Source organism: Salmo salar, chromosome ssa15 (genome assembly GCF_905237065.1).
Source record: "Salmo salar chromosome ssa15, Ssal_v3.1, whole genome shotgun sequence".
NCBI classification, from domain to species: domain Eukaryota; kingdom Metazoa; phylum Chordata; class Actinopteri; order Salmoniformes; family Salmonidae; genus Salmo; species Salmo salar.
This window is the reverse complement of record NC_059456.1, coordinates 25,516,441-25,539,490: the sequence shown is the minus strand read 5'-3', so window position 1 is coordinate 25,539,490 and position 23,050 is coordinate 25,516,441. Positions and strand designations below refer to the sequence as shown.

Here is a 23,050-nt window from a genome sequence, read left to right as displayed (position 1 = left end):
TCCCAGTGGGTCAGAAGTGTACATACACTCAATTAGTATTTGGTAGCGTTGCCTTTAAATTGTTTAACTTGGGTCAAACGTTTCAGGTAGCCTTCCACAAGCTTCCCACAATAAGTAGGGTGAATTTTGGCCCATTCCTCCTGACAGAGCTGCTGTAACAGTCAGGTTTGTAGGCCTCCTTGCTCACACACGCTTCTTCAGTTCTGCCCACAAATGTTCTATAGGGTTGAGGTCAGGGCTTTGTGATGGCCACTCCAATACCTTGACTTTGTTGTCCTTAAGACATTTTGCCACAACTTTGGAAGTATGCTTGGGGTCATTGTCCATTTGGAAGACCCATTTGCAACCAAGCTTTAACTTCTTGACTGATGTCTTGAGATGTTGCTTCAATATATCCACATAATTTTCTATTTTGTGAAATGCACCAGTCCCTCCTGCAGCAGAGCACCGACACAACATGATGCTGCCACCCCCGTGCTTCATGGTTGGGATGGTGTTCTTCGGCTTTCAACCCTCCCCCTTTTTCCTCCAAACATAACGATGGTCATTAAGGCCAAACAGTTCTATTTTTGTTTCATCAGACCAGAGGACATTTCTCCAGAAAGTACGATCTTTGTCCACATGTGCAGTTGCAAACTGTAGTCTGGCTTTTTTATGGCGGTTTTGGAGCAGTGGCTTCTTCCTTGCTGAGCGGCTTTTCAGGTTTTGTCAATATAGGACTCGTTTTACAGTGGATATAGATACTTTTGTACCCGTTTCCTCCAGCATCTTCACAAGGTTCTTTGCTGTTGTTCTGGGATTGATTGGCACTTTTCGCAACAAAGTATGTTAATCTCTAGGAGACAGAATGTGTCTCCTTCCTGAGCGGTATGACGGCTGCGTTGTCCCATGGTGTTTATACTTGCGTACTATTGTTTGTACAGATGAGTGTGGTACCTTCAGGAGTTTGGAAATTGCTCCCAAGGATGAACCAGTCTTGTGGAGGTCTACCATTTATTTTCTGAGGTCTTGGTTGATTTCTTTAGATTTTCCCAAGATGTCAAGCAAAGAGGCACTGAGTTTGAAGGTAGGCCTTGAAATACATCCACAGGTACACCTTCAATTGACTCAAATTATGTCAATTAGCCTATCAGAAGCTTCTAAAGCCATGACATCATTTTCCGGACTTTTCCAAACTGTTTAAAGGCACAGTGAACTTAGTGTATGTAAACTTCTGACCCACTGGAATTGTGATGCAGTGAATTATAAGTGAAATAATCTGTCTGTAAACAATTGTTGGAAAAATGACTTGTGTCATGCACAAAGTAGATGTCCTAATCGACTTGCCAAAACTATAGTTTGTTAACAAGACATTTGTGGAGTGGTTGAAAAGCGAGTTTTAATGACTCCAACCTAAGTGTATGTAAACTTCCGACTTCAAACAGCTTCTGTTTACAATGACGAAATAAAACAGTCAGCCAGACGCGCGGCCAGTCAGCCAGACGCGCGGCCAGTCAGCCAGACGCGCGGCCAGTCAGCCAGACGCGCGGCCAGTCAGCCAGACGCGTGGTCAGGAGGCCTCCCGAGTGGTGCAGTGGTCTAAGGCTGTGCCACTAGAGATCCTGGTTCGAATCCAGGGTCTGTCGCAGCCAGCCGCGACTGGGAGACCCATGGGGCGGCGCACAATTGGCCCAATGTCGTCCGGGTTAGGGGAGGGTTTGACCGGCAGGGATGTCCTTGTCCCATCGCTGTGACGGGCCGGGGCGCAAGCACGCTGACACGGTCACCAGGTATACGGTGTTTCCTCCGACACATTGGTGTGGCTGGCTTCTGGGTTAAGTGGGCATTGTGTCAAGAAGCAGTGCAGCTTGGTTGGGTGGTGTTTCGGAGGACGCAAGGCTCTCGACCTTCGCCTCTCCTGAGTCCGTACAGGAGTTGCAGTGATGAGACAAGACTAACTACCAATTGGATACAAGGAAATTGGGGAGAAAAAGGAGGTACATTTAAAAGAAAAAATAAGAAAAAGTTGCACTGTCAGCCAGACACACGGTCAGTTACATTTTTTTTTTTTTTTTACATTTTAGTCATTTAGCAGACGCTCTTATCCAGAGCGACTTACAGTAGTGAATGCATACATTTCATGCATTTTTTTTGTTTGTACTGGCCCCCCGTGGGAATCGAACCCACAACCCTGGCGTTGCACACACCATGCTGGCGTTGCAAACACCATGCTCTACCAACTGAGCCACGGTCAGTTGATGAAAACATCAGTAGACTAAACATCCTGAGCTTCAAGTGTGCTTCATAAATTGTGAAAATCATCACAAAAGCAATAATGCATTAATAATGAATATTAAATGCCGATATGACAGCATTAAACAATAATAAATGACTGTCAACTCGTGCTTACATGGTGTGCATCTAAACGCAGTGGCATCAGTTGGAGCGGGTCCATGTCACATAAACAATGAAAGCTGGTGAGAACGTTGCTCATGTTGTTTTCTGCTTGAGATGTGGGGACTGCTGTCTTCAGTGATGACATTTTGTGCTGATAATCGGTGTAGCATTGTTCACAAGCTTGTTCTTCCCAAATGTTGTCGTCCCTACCGCTCTCCTGTCTCACTGTTTCATTTGGTGGAGGCGCGGGCACCTGCTCAGTGCACACCGTTATGGCTTTTTAGATGTAGTTTCAGGCTGAGAGCTCAGAATCAGAAGAATAAACATGATCCATTCAGATCTTGTCGCAGCGCTAACGCAGAATGTGCATCCCGTTCGTCTTGGTTTTAATACCATTGTAGATGACGTACGCTCTCACTGTGTTCTCCAAGTAGGCCAAAGTAGACTGATAAGACTGCTTGGATTCGGTGGACTGATACAGGGTACTTACCATTTGGAGATTAGAATTAGAAAAGATCCATGTGGACCCTTTTCTCCCCCAATATAGGTTCAGTTTCGAGGCAGTTTTCGGGCTGATTCTAAACTGGGAACTGTGAGAAGGAAGGGCAACCCTATTTTATAAGGGCATGTCATTTTTCCCCTGGAAAACCATTCAAAAAAATGACATGCCCTGCTAAAACTCGCTATGACACCAGGTCTGTACGTGATATTATGATTGTAACAACAACAACAGTGTGTTAAATAGACGTATTTAGGAAAAGTCTGGAGTGAGAGGGGCATGACTTTCAAAATGTAATTAATGAGCCGTCTAAATGATGACTGATTTAGTGGTTCTAGTGTGAAGAAGTCTTCTGAAGTTTGTCATTTCTTGATTTTCCCTTAAGAAAATGTTATCAGTCCTTACAAAACATGTCCATTAATTATAATCCACATTATAATCTGCTGGATCATTGTCCTGCTATAGCAAACTGGCTCAAATTAAGATCCTACATCTGTATGTGTCTGTATGTGTGTGTGTGTGTGCATAAAGCCTTCATTACCTTCAGGTCTCTGTGTACGATGTGTTTCTGATGGCAGTACTGTACAGCTGACACAATCTGAAAAGGAATGGACCAAAACCATACAATTACAAGTTATAACATATTATTGGACAGTTGTACTGTGACGTTTTAGAGGGTCTTCTTCAAGAGACAACTACAGACACGGCAGCCCTTGACATTTCAGAGTTTGACACATGGCAGAGGAGCTTGGGAATCAGAAAGTGTGTGTGTGTCTCTGTGTGTGTGTGTGTGTGGATGATTAACAACATCGAACCGCAGCACCTACACCTCTCAGAACTCCATTGATTGGACAACAGGGACGTCCTTGGGGCTAGAACAGTGTGTGTGTGTGTGTGTGTGTGTGTGTGTGTGTGTGTGTGTGTGTGTGTGTGTGTGTGTGTCTCAGATCTGGTGGATTTCCCATCTAGGTAAGCAGGGGCTGATAGGAACAGAATTAGCTATTCACTGATTACAGTCAATAACATACATTGATTGTTATTGTTGTAGTTATAAAGTAACTATCAAATGGGGTAATACATTTTTGCAGTCTCCTAATTCTTTGTTTTGGTGACAGTCATTTTTGCCTCTTTCTCAATTAATAATAGGCCTAGTGGTCAATGTGAAGTTATAACCTCCCCTTTCCTTATGCAAATATCCTCTTATCTAGTATCATAGTTAGTTGGAAACACTGGCCAATGAGCTCTACGTTTGACAGTGTTAGTTGGAAACACTGGCCAATGAGCTCTACGTTTGACAGTGCTAGTTGGAAACACTGGCCAATGGGCTCTACGTTTGACAGTGTTAGTTGTAAACACTGGCCAATGAGCTCTACGTTTGACAGTGTTAGTTGGAAACACTGGCCAATGAGCTCTACGTTTGACAGCGTTAGTTGGAAACACTGGCCAATGAGCTCTACGTTTGACAGTGCTAGTTGGAAACACTGGCCAATGGGCTCTACGTTTGACAGTGTTAGTTGGAAACACTGGCCAATGAGCTCTACGTTTGACAGCGTTAGTTGGAAACACTGGCCAATGAGCTCTACGTTTGACAGCGTTAGTTGGAAACACTGGCCAATGAGCTCTACGTTTGACAGCGTTAGTTGGAAACACTGGCCAATGAGCTCTACGTTTGACAGCGTTAGTTGGAAACACTGGCCAATGAGCTCTACGTTTGACAGTGTTAGTTGGAAACACTGGCCAATGAGCTCTACGTTTGACAGTGTTAGTTGGAAACACTGGCCAATGAGCTCTACGTTTGACAGTGTTAGTTGGAAACACTGGTCAATGAGCTCTACGTTTGACAGTCTTAGTTGGAAACACTGGCCAATGAGCTCTACGTTTGCTGCCTTCTCTGTTGTTGATAATGCAGCTCTCGTCCACTGGCAGAACTTATGTAGGCTATATAGGTCTTAGGGTAGTGTTGGCCAAGCGAATTGTTTTTTCCCTCGCAGGGCTCAGTCCTGCCAAGTCGGTTGGCTTGAAAGTCTGTGTGTGTGTCTGTGACACCCAGCTAGGGTGTCTTTGAACATGGTGTGTCTTAGTGTGTGTGTGCGTGTGTGTGTGGGGCCAAATCCAGTCCACTGCGGTACCTGTCTAAATTTAGCCCTGGCCTCCTTCTCCTTCATCCTCCCATGTGCTACGAGGTAGTCAAAGACCTCCCCTGGAAGGAGAAAGGGGGAAGGGGGGCGAGAGGGAGGGAAAGCGAGAGAGAGAGAAGGGGAGCGAAACAGAGAGAGAAGGGGAGCGAAACAGAGAGAGAGAGCGAGAGAGGGAGAGAGAGGGAGAGAGAGGGAGAGAGAGAGGGTGGATGGATGGAGAGGGACAGAGAGAAAGAGGGGGGAGAGAGAGGGAGAGATAGAGAGTTTAAGTTCAACTTTGACTGAATGGAGACATGCCACAACTTCCTCTCAGTCCTCCAAATTAAATGTAAAGTCATATGTCTGAAAGCATAAATTGTTAGTTAGGCAGCCTCATTTGTCATAGGTAAGGCAATATTATGCGTTATTATAAAGTACTATATAAATAGCAGGAGGCAGACCAAACCTCCTCCTGGAGAGCTACTGGTTATGCTGGCTTTTGCTCCAGCCCTGCCCTCTGATTCTACTAAACATGCAACTCATCAGGACCTTGAGTGCCTGAAGCAGGTGCGTTAGTACAAGATAGCACCTGGTAGCTCTTCAAGAGGAGGGTGGCATGCTACACTGGTAGAATCAGGATGATAATACCTGCATTAAATATTCAGGAGCTTTTCATGCATTATTCTCAAAGCATATTATAAATATTATAGTGTACTCTGTACTACACTATTTACCGTACCTCATATTCCTAAGTAACTTACCCCCACTGGCATATTCCTAAGTAACTTACCCCCACTGGCATATTCCTAAGTAACTTACCCCCACTGGCATATTCCTAAGTAACTTACCCCCACTGGCATATTCCTAAGTAACTTACCCCCACTGGCATATTCCTAAGTAACTTACCCCCACTGGCATATTCCTAAGTAACTTACCCCCACTGGCATATTCCTAAGTAACTTACCCCCACTGGCATATTCCTAAGTAACTTACCTCCACTGGCATATTCCTAAGTAACTTACCTCCACTGGCATATTCCTAAGTAACTTACCTCCACTGGCATATTCCTAAGTAACTTACCTCCACTGGCATATTCCTAAGTAACTTACCTCCACTGGCATATTCCTAAGTAACTTACCTCCACTGGCATATTCCTAAGTAACTTACCTCCACTGGCATATTCCTAAGTAACTTACCTCCACTGGCATATTACTAAGTAACTTACCTCCACTGGCATATTCCTAAGTAACTTACCTCCACTGGCATATTCCTAAGTAACTTACCTCCACTGGCATATTCCTAAGTAACTTACCTCCACTGGCATATTCCTAAGTAACTTACCTCCACTGGCATATTCCTAAGTAACTTACCTCCACTGGCATATTACTAAGTAACTTACCTCCACTGGCATATTACTAAGTAACTTACCTCCACTGGCATATTACTAAGTAACTTACCCCCACTGGCATATTACTAAGTAACTTACCCCCACTGGCATATTACTAAGTAACTTACCCCCACTGGCATATTACTAAGTAACTTACCTCCACTGGCATATTACTAAGTAACTTACCTCCACTGGCATAATACTAAGTAACTTACCCCCACTGGCATATTACTAAGTAACTTACCCCCACTGGCATATTACTAAGTAACTTACCTCCACTGGCATATTACTAAGTAACTTACCTCCACTGGCATATTACTAAGTAACTTACCTCCACTGGCATATTACTAAGTAACTTACCTCCACTGGCATATTCCTAAGTAACTTACCTCCACTGGCATATTACTAAGTAACTTACCTCAACTGGCATATTACTAAGTAACTTACCTCCAGTGGCATATTACTAAGTAACTTACCTCCACTGGCATATTCCTAAGTAACTTACCTCCACTGGCATATTACTAAGTAACTTACCTCCACTGGCATATTCCATCACCAGGTAGAGAGTCTTCTCAGTCTCTATCACCTCAAACAGTTTCACTGTGGAAGGAGAGAGAGGGAAAGAGAGAGGGAGAGGGGCAGAGAAAGAAAAGGGAAGAGAGAGAGAGAGAGAGAGAGGCAAAGAGAGAAAGAGAGGTTATTTAACTTTTGTTTATTATCTATTTCACTTGCTTTGGCAACGTAAATATACAGTATGTTTTCTATGCCAATGAATTGAATTGATATTAGCCAGGTTGCCTCAGGACAGTATAGATGCAGTAGCGCTGGCTGTTCTGTTCCCAGGATGAAGTCACATGAGACAGACGGACAGGCCTGAGGGCCAGAGACAGAAAGACAGGCCTGAGGGCCAGCGAGACATACAGACAGGCCTGAGGGCCAGAGAGACAGACAGGCCTGAGGGCCAGAGACAGACAGGCCTGAGGGCCAGAGACAGACAGGCCTGAGGGCCAGAGACAGACAGGCAGGCCTGAGGGCCAGAGACAGACAGGCAGGCCTGAGGGCCAGAGACAGAGACAGACAGGCCTGAGGGCCAGAGACAGACAGGCCTGAGGGCCAGAGACAGACAGGCCTGAGGGCCAGAGACAGAGACAGACAGGCCTGAGGGCCAGAGACAGACAGGCCTGAGGGCCAGAGACAGACAGGCCTGAGGGCCAGAGACAGAGACAGACAGGCCTGAGGGCCAGAGACAGACAGACAGGCAGAGACAGACAAGCAGACAGACAGAGACAGACAAGCAGACAGACAGAGACAGACAGACAGACAGACAGACAGACAGTCTACCATAGCAGCTCACTGCAACTCTGTTGCTGCAGCCTCGAGCCCTCAATCACCACCTGAGCAGATAACTCAGCTTGTGTGTATGCGTGTGTGTGTGTATGCGTGTGTGTGTATGCGTGTGTGTATGCGTGCATGTGTGACTAGACACAAAGCACTAGGCTGAAGGAATGTAACTGTGAAATCAAAGCCTACAGTTAGGTGGAAAAGCCCCGTACTAGCAGGCTAAAGCTCGCTTTCTGAATCACTGTCTGTTTCACTGTCTGTCTGTGGGTGTGTTCCAGAACACACTCATTTTGCAGGATAAGGATAGCTGCTGGACAATATTGATATTGGGTACCTGAGACAAAAACTCCTGCGGACATTGTTAAGATCTGTACAGAATTTATGTACAGTGTCTGTTTACACTCATTCCAACTCTTTCTTAACTGATCAGTAAGCCCTTGATTGGGCAAAACAGGAGTGTTAGAGCTGGAACAGAAAAAACAACACTGCACTCCCTGAGTTTCCACACCAAGAATAGAAACCTTGCTGTATTACACTATTGAAAATTCAATTTTGCCTGAAATTCACCTTGCTACTCTTAGCAAATTTTGGCGTCATCTGAACGTTGTATGCATCTGCCTGCTTAAAATGTTGCTTTGGGCTACTTTGCATCCCACCGAAGAAATTGTCTAGGGAAGAAACGCTGCAGATTTTTCAAACATATGCTGTAGGGCCCTATAAAATCCGCATTACGAAGAACGCGGACGAAATCAAGGAATCCAAACATTAAAACGGAACTCAACAATATTCAAAAATGTATCAAAATTAGTAGGAAATCAACTAAATCTATTGAACTTAACAGAAAATGCATTAATTTGCCCGAGTGAGACATGAACATGAAGTGAGACATGATACATGCATTTTGTTCATGCCATAAGACATGAACATGAAGTGAGACCTAAGACATGCATTTTGTTCATGCCATAAGACATGAACATGAAGTGAGACATGCATTGTGTTCATGCCATAAGACATGAACATGAAGTGAGACATGATACATGCATTGTGTTCATGCCATAAGACACGAACACAATGCATCAGTGATTTGTATTTTTGTGCAACTTTCTGAAACAGCACAGGAATTCCCCTGTCTGTGTGCATGTCTATACTTTGTGCAGTTGTTAGCGATGATGCTAAGGATAACCTTTTTTTTCTTCCTAAAAACCTTCTCAATTAAAATGTTAACTTCAAAGTAGCCTGACAGAATGATTTCATCATTATTTGAATCAAGCCAGTGGCCATTTGTTTTGCAAACTCTGCCTTAACCAAACAACGGTCTCTTCCTGGTGAGCACTTGCATTAAAAGGGTAGCTGCACCCAAAAATATAATTTTCTTACATTTTCCCAGACCTCAAAAATGGTCTCCTGATGTGGTTTAAACATTGTTGTGGACTTAAAACATCCAATTTTGTTGTTTTGTTTTTTCACCCATTTTTTTCAAATGTGATTTTGAGAGGGAAAACCTGAAACCGTGAAAAACAAAATGGAGGAAACAGAATTTGGGAAAAAATGGAATCATGCAAAAAATATAAAAACAGATTTTAGAGGTTTCATGTTGGTGCAGCCACACGCTGTTCTGAAATGAGACCATAGCCAACTAATCCCACAGTCTCGGTCTCTCTCCCCCTCAGTCTTCTTCAGTCTGACTCCCTCTATTCTCTCGCTCTTTCCCTGTCGGTATCATTTAGTCTTGTATCTCTCCCTCCATCTTGCTCTCGCCTTCAGTCGGTCTCCATCAGTCTCCCTCTTCATCACCCTCCCTATCTCCCTCATTCTGCACTGACCTACCTGGGTTTCGGGAGCGAGGAAGTGAGAAAGTGGGTCAGCAGAAGAGAAGTTGGGCGTGAGAAGCACCAAAAAAAAATGGAAACAGTCTCTTCCCCCAGGCCTAACCAGACGATGGCCAACCATGCGCCGTAAAATGTAGACCACCCAAATGCTACACTTCGGAATTAAGGAAGCCAAACAGCAGTACAAAGTCAGGCTGAAGCAACAGTTCTCCAGCAACGACTGCTGCTGCCTGCTCTTCTGAAATTACTAAAAACAAATGACTGCTGGTCTGTCTGAAAAGGACTAAAACAAATTACGAACTACAAACCAAAAGCTCCCACGATATCAGACGACCCCTCACTGCTGAATAAAGTAACCCAGTTTCACTGTAGCTTTGACTCACAAACGCCCCTCCATCACCAGGACAATACCACACACCCCTCCCTTCCTCTCTAGGCACCTCTCTCCATCTGCCATCCCAGGAAGCCCCCACCCCTGGTCATCACAGAGCAAGAGGTCAACAGACTCTTTAGGAAACAGAACACCAGGAAGGCTGCTGCCTCGGACAAGGACTCTCCAGCCACACTTAAGCACTGCGCTGACCAACTCTCTCAGTTTCCATGAAAATATTCAACCAAACACTAGAGCTATGCACTGTTCAAATCAAATTGTATTTGTTACATGCTGAACACAACAGGTGAAATGCTTACTGACAAGCCCTTAACCAACAATGCAGTTTTAAGAAACGGTTCCTGCCTGTTTAAAATCCTCCATCATTGTTCTAGTCCCCAAAAAAAGGTGTCCTGCTTGAACGACTACCTCAACCCACTGCAGTTCGCCTACAGAGTTGACGCTGTCAACATGGTCCTACACTGTATCCGCAAATGCCTTGATAACCCTACTAATGTGTAAAGTCATGGGTGAACAGGAAATACAGGAGGGGAATAAGCACATACCCCTGTCGGGCCCCCATGTTGAGGGTGGGCATGGCAGAGGTGATGTTGCCTACCCTCACCACCTGGGGTAGGCCCATCAGGAAGTCCAGCATACAGTTGCAGAGGGAGGTGTTCAGTCCCAGGGTGCTAAGTTTGGTGATGAGCTTGGAGGGGATAATGGTGTTGAACAATGAGCTGTAGTCAACGAACAGCATTCTCGCATAGGTATTGCTCTTATCTAGGTGGGTAAGGGCCACATGAAGTGCAATTTAGATTGCGTCGTATGCGGTATGTAAATTGGTGTGGGTCTAGGGTTTCTGGGATGATAGAGTTGATGTGCCATAACCAGCATTTCAAAGGACTTTATAATTACAGATGTGTGTGCTACAGGGTGGTAGTCATTGTGGCAGGAAGCCTTGGGAACAGGAATGATGGTGGTCATCTTAAAACAGGGGGATTACAGACCAGGAGAGGTTGAAAATGACAGTGAATATGCCTGCCAGCTGTTCTGCGCATGCTCTAAAAATGCACCCTAGAATACAGTCGGGCCCCGCAGTCTTGGTGGGTGTTGACCTGATTAAAGACTTTACGTCGGCCTCAGAGAGCGAGATCGCCCAGACTGTCCTCACACCCGGAATTCACACCCGACCTTCACACCCATTCGATGGTGTTATTGTCGAAGCGTGCATAAAAGTTTGTCTGGTAGAGAGGCATCATTGGGCAGATTACTGGGTCTTTGTAATCCATACTGGACTGTAGCCCTGCCACATGCAGTGTGCATCTGAGGCTGTGTAATATGATTCCACCTTATTCATATATTGTCCCTTTGCTAGTTTCTTGACTCTGCAGGTTGGTAAAAGGACTTATTGTATTTGTTCCTGTCCTTAGCCATAGCCTCAGTGTTGTCTGCGATAGCCTCGTGAGAGGTAGTCCTGTCCTTCAGTTTAGTGCCAACCTCGGTGTTAATCCAGGACTTTTTGATTTGGGAAGCTTTTCGACTCTCGCAGACACGGTCGCCAGTTGTTTCCTCTGACACATTGGTGCGGATGGCTTCCGGGTTAAGCGAGCAGTGTGTCACGACCCTGCGGCTTGGCAGCGTTGTGTTCGTGGGACGCATGGCTCTCGACCTTCGCTGCAACTCCCGTACGGACTCGGGAGAGGCGATGGGACAAGACGAACTACCAATGGGATATCACGAAATTGGGGAGAAAAAGGGGTAAAAAGTCATTTTAAAAATTTAAATTAAATAAAAAATGATAGCAGATGCATTGCGAAATTCAAGTAAAAACGACATCTTTTGTCGAGTGGTGACATTCTCATTCCCAACTTTTTTAATCCATAGGTAGGAATTCCCCCCTTATTTTCCCAGACTGTTCTCATTATTTCGCTTCCTCACACACACACACACACACAGTGTGTCTGTGCGTGTCGTGTGTGTATTGTGGTGTGTGTTGTGGTGGTGGAGTACATGAGAGGGGGAGCAGAGGGGACCTGCTAGATGATCGCCAGGGCTTAATGACACACACACACACAAAGAGTGACACAAACAGGCTTTTGTACCCCCAGGAAGAAGGTCGCTGTGTGTGTGTGTGTGTCTGTGAGAGAGAGAGAGGAAATGGGAACACTCTGGAAAAATAAAGGGGGATTTCCGACCGAGGGATTAGAATAAAGTTGGGGGATGGGGGTGTCACCACTCAGGAGAGGAATTCCCAAACATGGGACAAGTGAGAAGGGGAAGAGGACTTAGGAAAGGATGGCAGCTGCCATTTCTACTGGTAATGAGGCCATTAATTCAAGAGATGAAAGAAATTCCTAATTGAAAGTGAATGGGACCATTTCCACTTTGTTAAAATATGCTAGGAAAGTGTAAAACTGGAGATGTAAACAATCTGGAAGCACCTCGTGAAAATTTGTAGGCATGAAACCGTCATATGTTCATGTACTGTAAATGTTCATGTACTGTTTTTCGTATCTGCACTCCTGCCTACATAATTGCCCCGTAACCTTATGGGATAATTTTTTATTTATTAAATTGAATAAAAAATGTTTTAGAGTAAGAGCAGTAGCTAAGTTTAAAATGTTAATTGTTTTGTCCTATTGTAAACTAAGTAGTTGGTTAGCTACTGTTATTTACATTTCACTTAAGTTAGTTGAATTACTCTAGCTAGTTAGTTTGCTAGCTAGATTCATTCAACTAAGTTAGCTTGCAGGGCAAGCTAGCTAGAGTTATTTGCATGTATTCACATACTTAAATGTGAATAACTCGAACTAACTAGATTACCAAGCTAATATAAACGTGAATAACTCTAGCTAGTTAGTCCTGTAAGCTAACTATGTGCAAATTACTAGCTAGAGTAATTCAACTAAGTTAGCTAGCTAGAGTTATTCACGTTTATATTAGCTTGCTAAGCTAGTTAGCTAAAGTTATTCACATTTAAGTAAGCTTCCTAATATGCTTGGACGGTATCCAGATTGTCATACCTTCATACTGACCTTGTGCCATACTGGGATATTGGTTAATACCGGCATTAAACACACAGGGCGCTCTTCAAATCCCACTGATAACATTGCTAACCTTCGGATTACATAGTAAAAAGTACAGGTAACATCCCATAGAGAATTCTAACTAAATGCTAACGAGCACATTTAACATTTTATACAGACTCCAACCTAAACTACTAAGTAACTAAAAAAAACGCTACTCACAGTTTGCTGCATGCACTAAACAAATATTATACACCAAGGGTCTTGATCCTTCTCTGCTGTTACGAAGTGAATGTTTGATTGTGGATGAAGCTAACCACTTAGCTAACTACCTACTAAATTAGCAAACCAAAATTCACAACCGCATAACAATTAGCACATTTTAGACAGTTAACTTAATAGCTATAAGTTATCTAGCTGGTAAACATTTAGTTGTGAACTCCATACTGTAACTAGACCACCTGGCGCATTCTGCACAACAGTGAGTGACTCGAAAGGCTCCGGTCTCTCGGGCGTGTAAACAAACACCACGTGACTGGGGACTATCGGTAAATTGCATAATGAAAAATTGTGATAGGTAAAATGAAGAATGCAATCTTCTTTATCTCATAACATATTGCACAAGTTTACTGCAGGTATTTACTTAAGAAGTAGCTACAAATAAATAAAAAAACGTAAAGAAATTGTTTCAACGGTATTGAAAAACTATTCTGTGGTTTTTCCAAATACCCCGGTATACTGTATTCAGCCCAAGCCTACTTGCTAAGCTAATAAAATAGATTTACTCACATTTATGTAAAGTTAGGAAGCCACTTCTCCTTCGGCTACGGTTGATAGCTAACTTGCATAATGTTGTTCATGTCTTCAAAAATTATGAAGTACCTGCTTTGTGTTTACATTTTCGGTTTGTGCCAATATTTGATTGAATTTCCATTCATATCCCGAATATGACCAAATTGAAATCAACTCCATATCACAAGATATTGGTCATGTTGACAAGAGTTCTCTCTCAGTCCCTCCTCTTTTGGCCGCTTCCCAATCTCACACACACCAAGCCCTGCCCCCTGTCACTCAAACAGGCAGTTCCTTATACCCTAGATTCACTCTGCATGCAGTCAACAGATTTTTCCAAACAAGGACACAGCTTTCCACTTTGATTCTTAATATAAATCCAAGTTTTCTATATTATACTATTTGTTTGTGTAACTTTCTCTCTGCAAACGCTAGTTAATGTTTATTTGCTTAAATCACTTAAATATTTGAGCCAGGCCTCTATTTCCTTTATGATCACAGCTTTTGCTCATTTGCGTGGTAATTGTTTAATTCCAGCATTTTAATCAATTTCTTCATTCCCTGCACTAATTTGTTATCATTTACACACGGTGTCACGTTTATTGTCTTAGTATGCCTCTATAAATGTAAAAAAAAAAAATCATTGACAGAATAATTATTCCCCTCTTTGACTGTGCATTTACGGCAGATCTTACTTTCACCACTAGAGAGTGACCATCTGATTTCTAAGGTTCTGTAGAGGGGTGTGAGACAAAACGAGTATTGTAACGGATATGAACAATTTTCTGAATATGATTATGACAAGTATTTTTTGTCATTTTCTGTGATAAGAAAAAAGCAATTTTCATCTGCCAGCACGCATCTCTCTTTCACTCGAACAGTGTGAAGCACTTTGTGCTCCAAACAACTATTGGCTAGTTCTTCTGTCTGTTAAGAAATGGGGCGGGGTAAATCAGTTGAACCTGCTACATTGATTGTATTAGAAAAAGCCGCTCTCCGTCTGCTCTCATTTCCCCAGACAGACACACGGCTCTATTTCTTTCACTCACCTCAGGGCACACGTTTCCCCTTTTCCAAACATTGTGCATGAATCAGAGTCATTGTTGTTCCATCCATTTAATTCATGTCGACTTTGCTGAGGCCATATGGTTGTTTTAGTCTGTTTACTTGGCGTTGTTTAGTAGCCCTACTTTGTCTGTCCATATAATTATTCCATTGCTGACATCTGTTGTTATGTTGTGATCCATGCCCATGCATTTTTCTCTGCCAGGCATGTTTACCGAGCGACAGATCATTAAAAAATAAAATGACAAATGTAAATAGTTTACTTTGATAATACAAACACTATGGCATAACTGTCGTGAGAGAAAAGCTTTGCTCCTCTCGAAAGTGAAACAATAGATGGGACAAGTGAATTAGTCTACCTTCATCTAAATCTGTCTGGAGTAAATGCAGGCAGTAGTAGCCAGCCATGCATTAGGCTATTTATAAGACTATTTTGTTCATTATTGAATAGGACTAAGTAAGTAAATCATGTGCATTTTCATCTGCCAGGGTCATTTAACCTGTCTGGGCTAGGGAGCAGTATTTTCACGGCCGGATGAAAAACGTACCCAATTTAAACAGGTTACTACTCTGGCCCAGAAACTAGAATATGCATATTATATATAGTAGATTTGGATAGAAAACACTCTGAAGTTTCTAAAACTGTTTGAATGGTGTATGTGAGTATAACAGAACTCATATGGCAGGCAAAAACCTGAGAAAAATCTAAGCAGGAAGTGGAAAGTCTGAGAATTGTAGTTCTTTTAATTCTCTATCGAAGCTACAGTGTCTGTGGGGTGACGTTGCACTTCCTAAGGCTTCCATTGGCTGTCTAAAGCCTTCAGAAAGTGGTTTGAGCCTTCTCCTGTCACTGGGCAGAGTATAGGAGCTCAGTTACTGAGTGGTCTGCCTGGCAACAAAGGGATTGGATATGCACGGTCACACGAGTACGCCGTTCCTTCTTTTTCTTCTTGAATGAATACGCTATTGTCCGGTCTCTCGTTCTGCGCTCGCGCATTATGTCTTTGGATAAGTGATCTGTACGCACGAACAAAACGGAGGTATTTGTACATAAATATGGATTATTTCGAACAAAAACAACATTTCTTGTGGAAGTAGCAGTCCTGGGAGTGCATTCTGACGAAGATCAGCAAAGGTAAGAGAATATTTCTAATACTAATTCTGAGTTTAGGTTGCTCCGAACTTGGCGGGTGTCTGAATAGCTCACCGTGATGGCTGAGCTATGTACTCAGAATATTGAAAAATGTGCTTTCTCCGTAAAGCTATTTTAAAATCTGACACAGCGGTTGCATCCAGGGGTAGTCTATCTATAATTCTTTAAATAATTGTTATATATTTTGTCAACGTTTATGATGAGTATTTTTGTAAATTGATGTGCACATTCACCGGACGTTTTGGTGGAAATACATTTTCTGAACATCACGCGCCAATGTAAAATGCTGTTTTTGGATATAAATATGAACTTAATCGAATAAAACATACATGTATTGTGTAACATAATGTTCTAGGAGTGTCATCTGATGAAGATCGTCAAAGGTTAGTGCATCATTTAGCTCTGTTTTCGGTTTTATTGACATGTCCTTGCGAGGAAAATGGCTGTGTGATTATTTTTGTCTATGTACTCTCCTAACATAATCTAATGTTTTACTTTCGCTATAAAGCCTTTTTGAAATCGGACAATGTGGTTACATCAAGGAGAAGTGTATCTTTAAAAAGGTGTAAAATAGTTGTATGTTTGAGAAAGTTGAATTATGACATTTTGTTGTTTTTGAATTTGCCACCCTGATATTTCACTGGCTGTGTCCCGCAGGTGGGATGCTAGCCCATAGAAGTTAACAATGTGTGTGAATGAGTGAAGGAACATAATGATGCGCTCTGAGATGAGCTCTGAGTGACAGCTCAGTAGTGAAGGAACATAACGATGCGCTCTGAGATGAGCTCTGAGTGACAGCTCAGTAATGAAGGAACAAAACGATGAGCTCTGCGATGAGCTCTGAGTGACAGCTCAGTAATGAAGGAACAAAACGATGAGCTCTGCGATGAGCTCTGAGTGACAGCTCAGTAATGAAGGAACATAACGATGCGTTCTGAGATGAGCTCTGAGTGACAGCTCAATAATGTGCACTTGAGGTAAAGGCTTTACCGGCATTTAAAGCACACTTCCGGGTTTTCCAATCGCGAGTAAATCCGATTACGAGTTTGAATTGTGATAAAACGGAAACAATTACGAATATGAGTATGACGAGATCGGCACCTAGTTCTGTACTCCCGAAGTTGTTGACTGTTTTTGTACTTTAGACCCAACGTTTATTTGAAACAGGTGCTGACAGGTATTTATGTCAGATCAAATCAAATTGTATTTGTCACATGTGCCGAATACAACCGGTGTAGACCTTACAGTGAAATACTTACTTACAAGCCCTAAGTAAGCATTTCACTGTAAGGTCTACCTGATGTACTCGGCGCATGTGACAAATAAAATGTTTTTTTATTTGATTGTGTGTCGTTACCCGGCTATAAAAAAATGGACAGGCGGCTATTCGAGACTCAGGATATAATTGAAGTTTTACGGTAGTTGGTCTTAGCAAGCTGCTAAATGTGCCAAAATGTTTTGTTTTAACCCTTAATGCTAATCGCTCCTTAGCTAACTGGCTAGCTAAATCCACTGAGATAGGGAAAATGTTGCTAGCAAACCTTTGCTCTACTACAGGCTTGTACCAGTGGTAGATTATAATCAGCATTGTTTGTGCAACAGCTTGTTCATAAATCAGAGATGAAATGGCGAAAAATATTCTAAAATCTTTGTCTGAATGTACAGATAACAAAAAAATAAAGGCATTGGGCCACCACGAGCCAGAACAGCTTCAATGCACCTTGGCATAGATTCTCCAAGTGTTTGGAACTAAACTGGAAGTATGCAACACCCTTCTTCCATGAGAAATGACATAATCTGGTGTTTTACTGATGGTGGAAACTGCTGCCTCAGGCGCCGCTCCAGAATCTCCCATAAGAGTTCAATTGGGTTGAGATCTAGTGACAGACAGCCGTGACATATGGTTTATATTGTTTTCATGCTCACCAAACAATTCAGTGACCGGAAATTGCATTTTTGTCCCCCCCCCAGTTTTATCATTGGAATGTGATACAATACGAGGCAACGGTACGCTTTAGGACCATGTGTGACGCCTCAGAGAGGTCAGACAGGCTGTTCGGAGTGTTTATTCGACATGATAAAAAATAACAATAATTTTTTTAAATGTATGTCCCCCCCCAACTCTAAAAACCAAAGTTGCACCCCTGCCAGTACCCATCTATTTAAAGCCAATTAGGGTCCCAAGGGAAACACTGACCAACACTTTGGTTCTTACTCTGTCACAACCATCTCTTTCCTTGCTTTTTCATTCATTGTCATGCCAAACAAAGCTGCATTCCAAGTGCCCACTGTATTCCAACCATAAAATTCCAACAGTTTACCCAAGTGTTTTGATCTATAAATCTCAAGTAAAATCACAATATTTGGTACAAAAATCTATTGTGCAGCCCTAACTTTCCCCCAACAAGATGTAAGTCAGTATGTCAGTGAATCACTTACCAATGTTTGGATGGTTTAGAATCTTCATTATTCGGACTTCCCTGAAGAGCTGAAGACAGATAGAGAAAAAGAAAGGACGTTTAGAAGAAGTAAACCATTCTCTCTCATCCAGACATTTCAATATTTTTTTTATAAACCTTCATTTAACTAGGCAAGTCAGTTAAGAACAAATTTTTATTTACAATGACGGCCTACCAAAAGGCCTCCTGCGGGGACAGGGGCGGGGATTAATAATAAAACAAAATAAAAATATAGGACAGCACACACATCACGACAAGAGAGACACCACAACACTACATAAAGAGAGACTTAAGACAACAACATAGCATGGCAGCAACACATGAAAAACACAGCATGGTAGCAACAAAACATGGCAACAGCACAACATGGTACAAACATTATTTGGCACAGCACAAAGGGCAAGAAGGCAGAGACAACAATACATCACGCGAAGCAGCTACAACTGTCAGTAGAAGAACAAATGCAAAGCTGGTTACATTCTGTGGTTGCGAGAGGGACAGTATACAGGCCAATATTGGACAGTAAAACTAAAGTATGTACTTTAATACAGGTTTCCACACATAGTCTCACAACACAAACACATAATACTTTTCTTATTGTTAACTTCAAGTCTCTCTACACCTCGTACCGCCCCAAAAACAATCACACACACAAGTTACTTCCACATGAATGAGAGAGAGAGACTTCCAACTCTCCCAGACTATGACTTTCTGGGAAGTTTGCTAAACACTTCCTCTGCCTTTCTTTCCCTCTCCCTATTTTCATTTCCTCCCTCCCTCTTTCCCTCCTTCATGAGAGAGCAGGACAGTCGCTCGCTCCTGTCTCTGGCCACTTTTATGCGATTGGCCCATGGGGGGGTGCCCTGGGTAGTCCTTCCCCGTTCCTTCCTCCCTCCATCAATCTACAGTGCCTTCAGAAAGTATTTACACTCCTTGACGTTTTCCAAATGTTGTGGTGTTACAGCCTGAATTTAAAATGGATTCAATTCAGATTTTGTATCACTGACCTACACACAATACCCCATAATGTCAAAGTGGAATTAAGTTTTTAGAATTCATTACAAATTAATAAACACTGAGAAGCTGAAATGTCTTGTGTGAATAAGTAATCAACCACTTTGTTATGGCAAGCCTAAATAAATTCAGGAGTAGAATATTTGCTTAAGTCACAAATTTCATGTGTAATAATAGTGTTTAACATGATGTTTTAATGACTACCTCATCTCTGTAAGGTCCCTCAGTCGAGCAGTGAATTTCAAACACAGATTCAACCACAAAGACCAGGGAGGTTTTCCAATGCCTCGCAAAGAAGGGTGGCTATTGATAGATAGGATGGCGTATCAATACACCCAGACACTGTAAAGATACAGGCGTCCTTCTTAACACTAAAACAGCCTGGCCTTTCAGCCTATAAGTACCCGCTAGAAAACGTTGCCAGGAATCCCCTTCAGCAGATGCATCAGATACATATCAACCCGCAAGGTAGGAAAACATAAGCACCAACTCTTGATAAATAGTGCAGAAACTATTGTAAAGGATAAATTGCATGAATAAATATTTGTGGAAATATATCAATTGTTTAGATAGAGTCAATGATATGTTTTGTATAATTCTACAAACTCCTAGAAAAAACATAGGCCTATAGCATATTTTAGTTCCCGTTCCAATAAAAACATTAGTATACTGTATTTGATCAACTTTATTTGTAGATTCGATTAGTCATAGAGTTATAGTAATTAATTAAGTCCAGTTACAGCTTCTTCTGACAAAGTAGAAACACATAATAATAATAATAATAATATAACCAGCCAGGTCACTGGTGAAATGATTTGCTGTATTCCTGAACAAAATCACCAGTGCATGAACAATTGTAAAGGATTAATCACATAAAGAAATGGTTGTGGAAATGTATTATTGGCAAGATATAAAAACAGTCATTTGTTGATCGGACACTGTATTGTGCCCTTACACCTGTGCCTTTACAGATGAATCAATCTCAGCTCTGGTTTTTCTGTGGCGAGGCTCAGGCATCGGAGGCGGAGGCTCGAAGTCAACATCAAAATCCAATTAAGATCAGCAACGTCGATTTCAAGCTCAATATCCGATCCTCCATCATCTAAATTCTGCAGCATTTGCAATGCTGTCAGTGCATCCATTAGTTTGGTTGGGCTTGACCTTGTGAACTACACATGTATGTTGTACTCGGTCTGATTTGATTCTCCCGGGGGAAATTATATACCATTTCCAGCCTTTCATAATAAAATAAATAAGTCGACCGCCCACAATTCATCATTACACTATTGTTCTAAATTCAATCATCCTCTTAACCTTTCTCATTATTCAGTTCATTAAAGTCACAAGCACCATTATCCGTTTCTATCTATCATTCATCCATTGACAACAGAATAGCATATATTCATTTAAATTGTATTATGTTACTAGTTTTTGCTTAGTAGCCAGAGCAATGCTACCATGCGACTGGTCATGTGCTGAATGCATGGACACCGTAGATATTCTTGGAAAAAGTGACATTTGGAAATAGAGCTGCACCTCTTGAATTTATTTGACAAAGGTAAGTGTCGTAGAAACTGCAGAATATGCTCTTTCTGATACTATATAGAAATACAAATGTTTTACCTGCATGTGACTCTGAAGGAGGATTTGATAAAGCGATGCTCCTTTCCCTGCATCTGTCAATTACAACATGCGCCCACCTCTTCATGTACAATTTGACAACTGATAGGCCTAAAATTACCACTCATCAGATTATTGTCAATTTAATCTTGTCTATAGGCTAACTCCTATGTGTGACATTTGTTTAATTATAGTTTAGGTGTAGTTTTGATGGGCCGACTGTGCAGGCCGACTGGCATCGTTTGTTTCCCGCTCATCAACTTGGAGTCAAGGATATCTTTTACATTATTCTAAAGGTCTACTGCAACATGTAGCATGTTTTCCTTTCCCTTACAATACATTTGATTAGTAATAGAGTTACAGTAAATAAAACAGTACAGCTTATTTTTACAAAGTAAAACATAAAGAGAATGGTATCAACCCACAAGTCGTGTGGTAAAATTATTTGCTGCTGATAAATAGGCATAACACAAACTCATAAGTACAGGAATGTAAGGGGAAGGAGCAGAACACAGCTTATTTTTGGCAGATTTTTTTAATTGACAAAATCAAACGTCAATGGCCGTTGGCCTATGGCAGTTCTAGTGTTTACTCAGTTGACAGAGAGGAAGGAAACCGCTCAGGGATTTCACCATGAGGCCAATGGTGACTTTAAAACAGTTAGAGTTTAATGGTTGTGATAGGAAAAAAACATGGATGGATCAACAACATTATAGTTACTCCACAATAGAATGATGCCTGTACAGAATAAAAATATTCCAAAACATGCATCCTGTTTGCAATAAGGCACTTAACGTAAAACTGCTAAAAATGTGGCAAAGAAATTAACTTTATGTTCTGAATACACAGCATTATGTTTGGGGACATATCCAACAACACATCACTGAATCCCACTCTTAATATTTTCAAGCATGGTGGTGGCTGCATCATGTTATGGGTATGCTTGTCATCGGCAAGGACTAGGGAGTATATGATAAAAAGTCAACTGAATAGAGCTAAGCACAGGCAAAATCCTAGAGTCTGCTTTCCAATAGACACTCGGAGACAAATTCACCTTTCAGCAGGACAATAACCTAAAGCACACTATACACTGCAGTTGCTTACCAAGACGACATTGAATATTCCTGAGCGGCCTAGTTACAATATTGACTTAAAATCTACTTGAAAATCTATGGCATGACTTGAAAATGGCTGTCAAGTATTGATCAACAACCAACTTGGCCAACCTCGAAGAATTAAAACAATTATAAATGTGAAAATATTGTACAGTCCAGGTGTGCAAAGCTCTTAGAGACTTACCCAGAAAGACCCACAGCTGTATTCGCTGCCAAAGGTGATTCTAACATTTATTGACTCAGGGGGTTGAATATTTATCTAATCAAGACCGTGTTTATTTTTCATATTTTTTTTTTTTTTTACAGATGTTAAAATGATTCTTCCACTTTGAAATCCATTTTAATCCCACAATTGTAACACAACAAAATGTGGAAAAAGAAAAGTGGTGTGAATACTTTCTGAAGGGACTATCTGCCTCTTTATTTATATTTAACCTTTAATTAACTAGGCAAGTCAGTTAAGAACAAACTCTTATTTTCAATGACAGCCTAGTGGGTTAACTTGTTATGGATAGGGGGCAGTATTTTCACGGCCGGATAAAAACGGTACCCGATTTAATCTGATTATTACTCCTGCCCAGAAACTAGAATATGCATATAATTATTAGCTTTGGATAGAAAACACTCAAAAGTTTCTAAAACTGTTTGAATGGTGTCTGTGAGTATAACAGAACTCATTTGGCAGGCCAAAACCTGAGAAGATTGCATACAGGAAGTACCCTGTCTGACCATTTCTTGATCATCTCTATCCAAAACAGGGGATCTCTGCTGTAACGTGACATTTTCTAACGCTCCCATAGGCTCTCAGAAGGCGCCAGAACGTTGAATGATGACTTTGCAGGCCATGGCTGAAAAACAGTAGCGCATTTGGTAAGTGGTCGATC

General features: G+C 41.8%; 1 protein-coding gene across 17 annotated transcripts in view; it reads right to left on the bottom strand.

Moving 5' to 3' along the window:
• LOC106571124 (MAP/microtubule affinity-regulating kinase 3) overlaps positions 1-23,050 on the bottom strand; it is a 107,009-nt gene that overhangs the window by 28,944 nt on the left and 55,015 nt on the right. For 15 of the 17 annotated variants that reach the window (XR_006759140.1, XM_014143816.2, XM_014143811.2 and 12 more), the window contains exons 4-7: positions 18,398-18,446; positions 6,914-6,979; positions 5,005-5,075; positions 3,417-3,473 (exon numbers count right to left, since the gene is read on the bottom strand). Coding sequence is in view for 16 of the 17 variants with exons in the window: in XM_014143816.2 (XP_013999291.1) it covers positions 3,417-3,473; positions 5,005-5,075; positions 6,914-6,979; positions 18,398-18,446 (243 nt within the window). In the remaining variant the exon portion in view is untranslated. Of the gene's footprint in view, positions 1-3,416; positions 3,474-5,004; positions 5,076-6,913; positions 6,980-13,170; positions 13,434-13,737; positions 13,925-18,397; positions 18,447-23,050 lie in introns of those variants that run through there. The other 2 variants (XM_014143828.2, XM_014143827.2) reach the window with 2 other exon arrangements.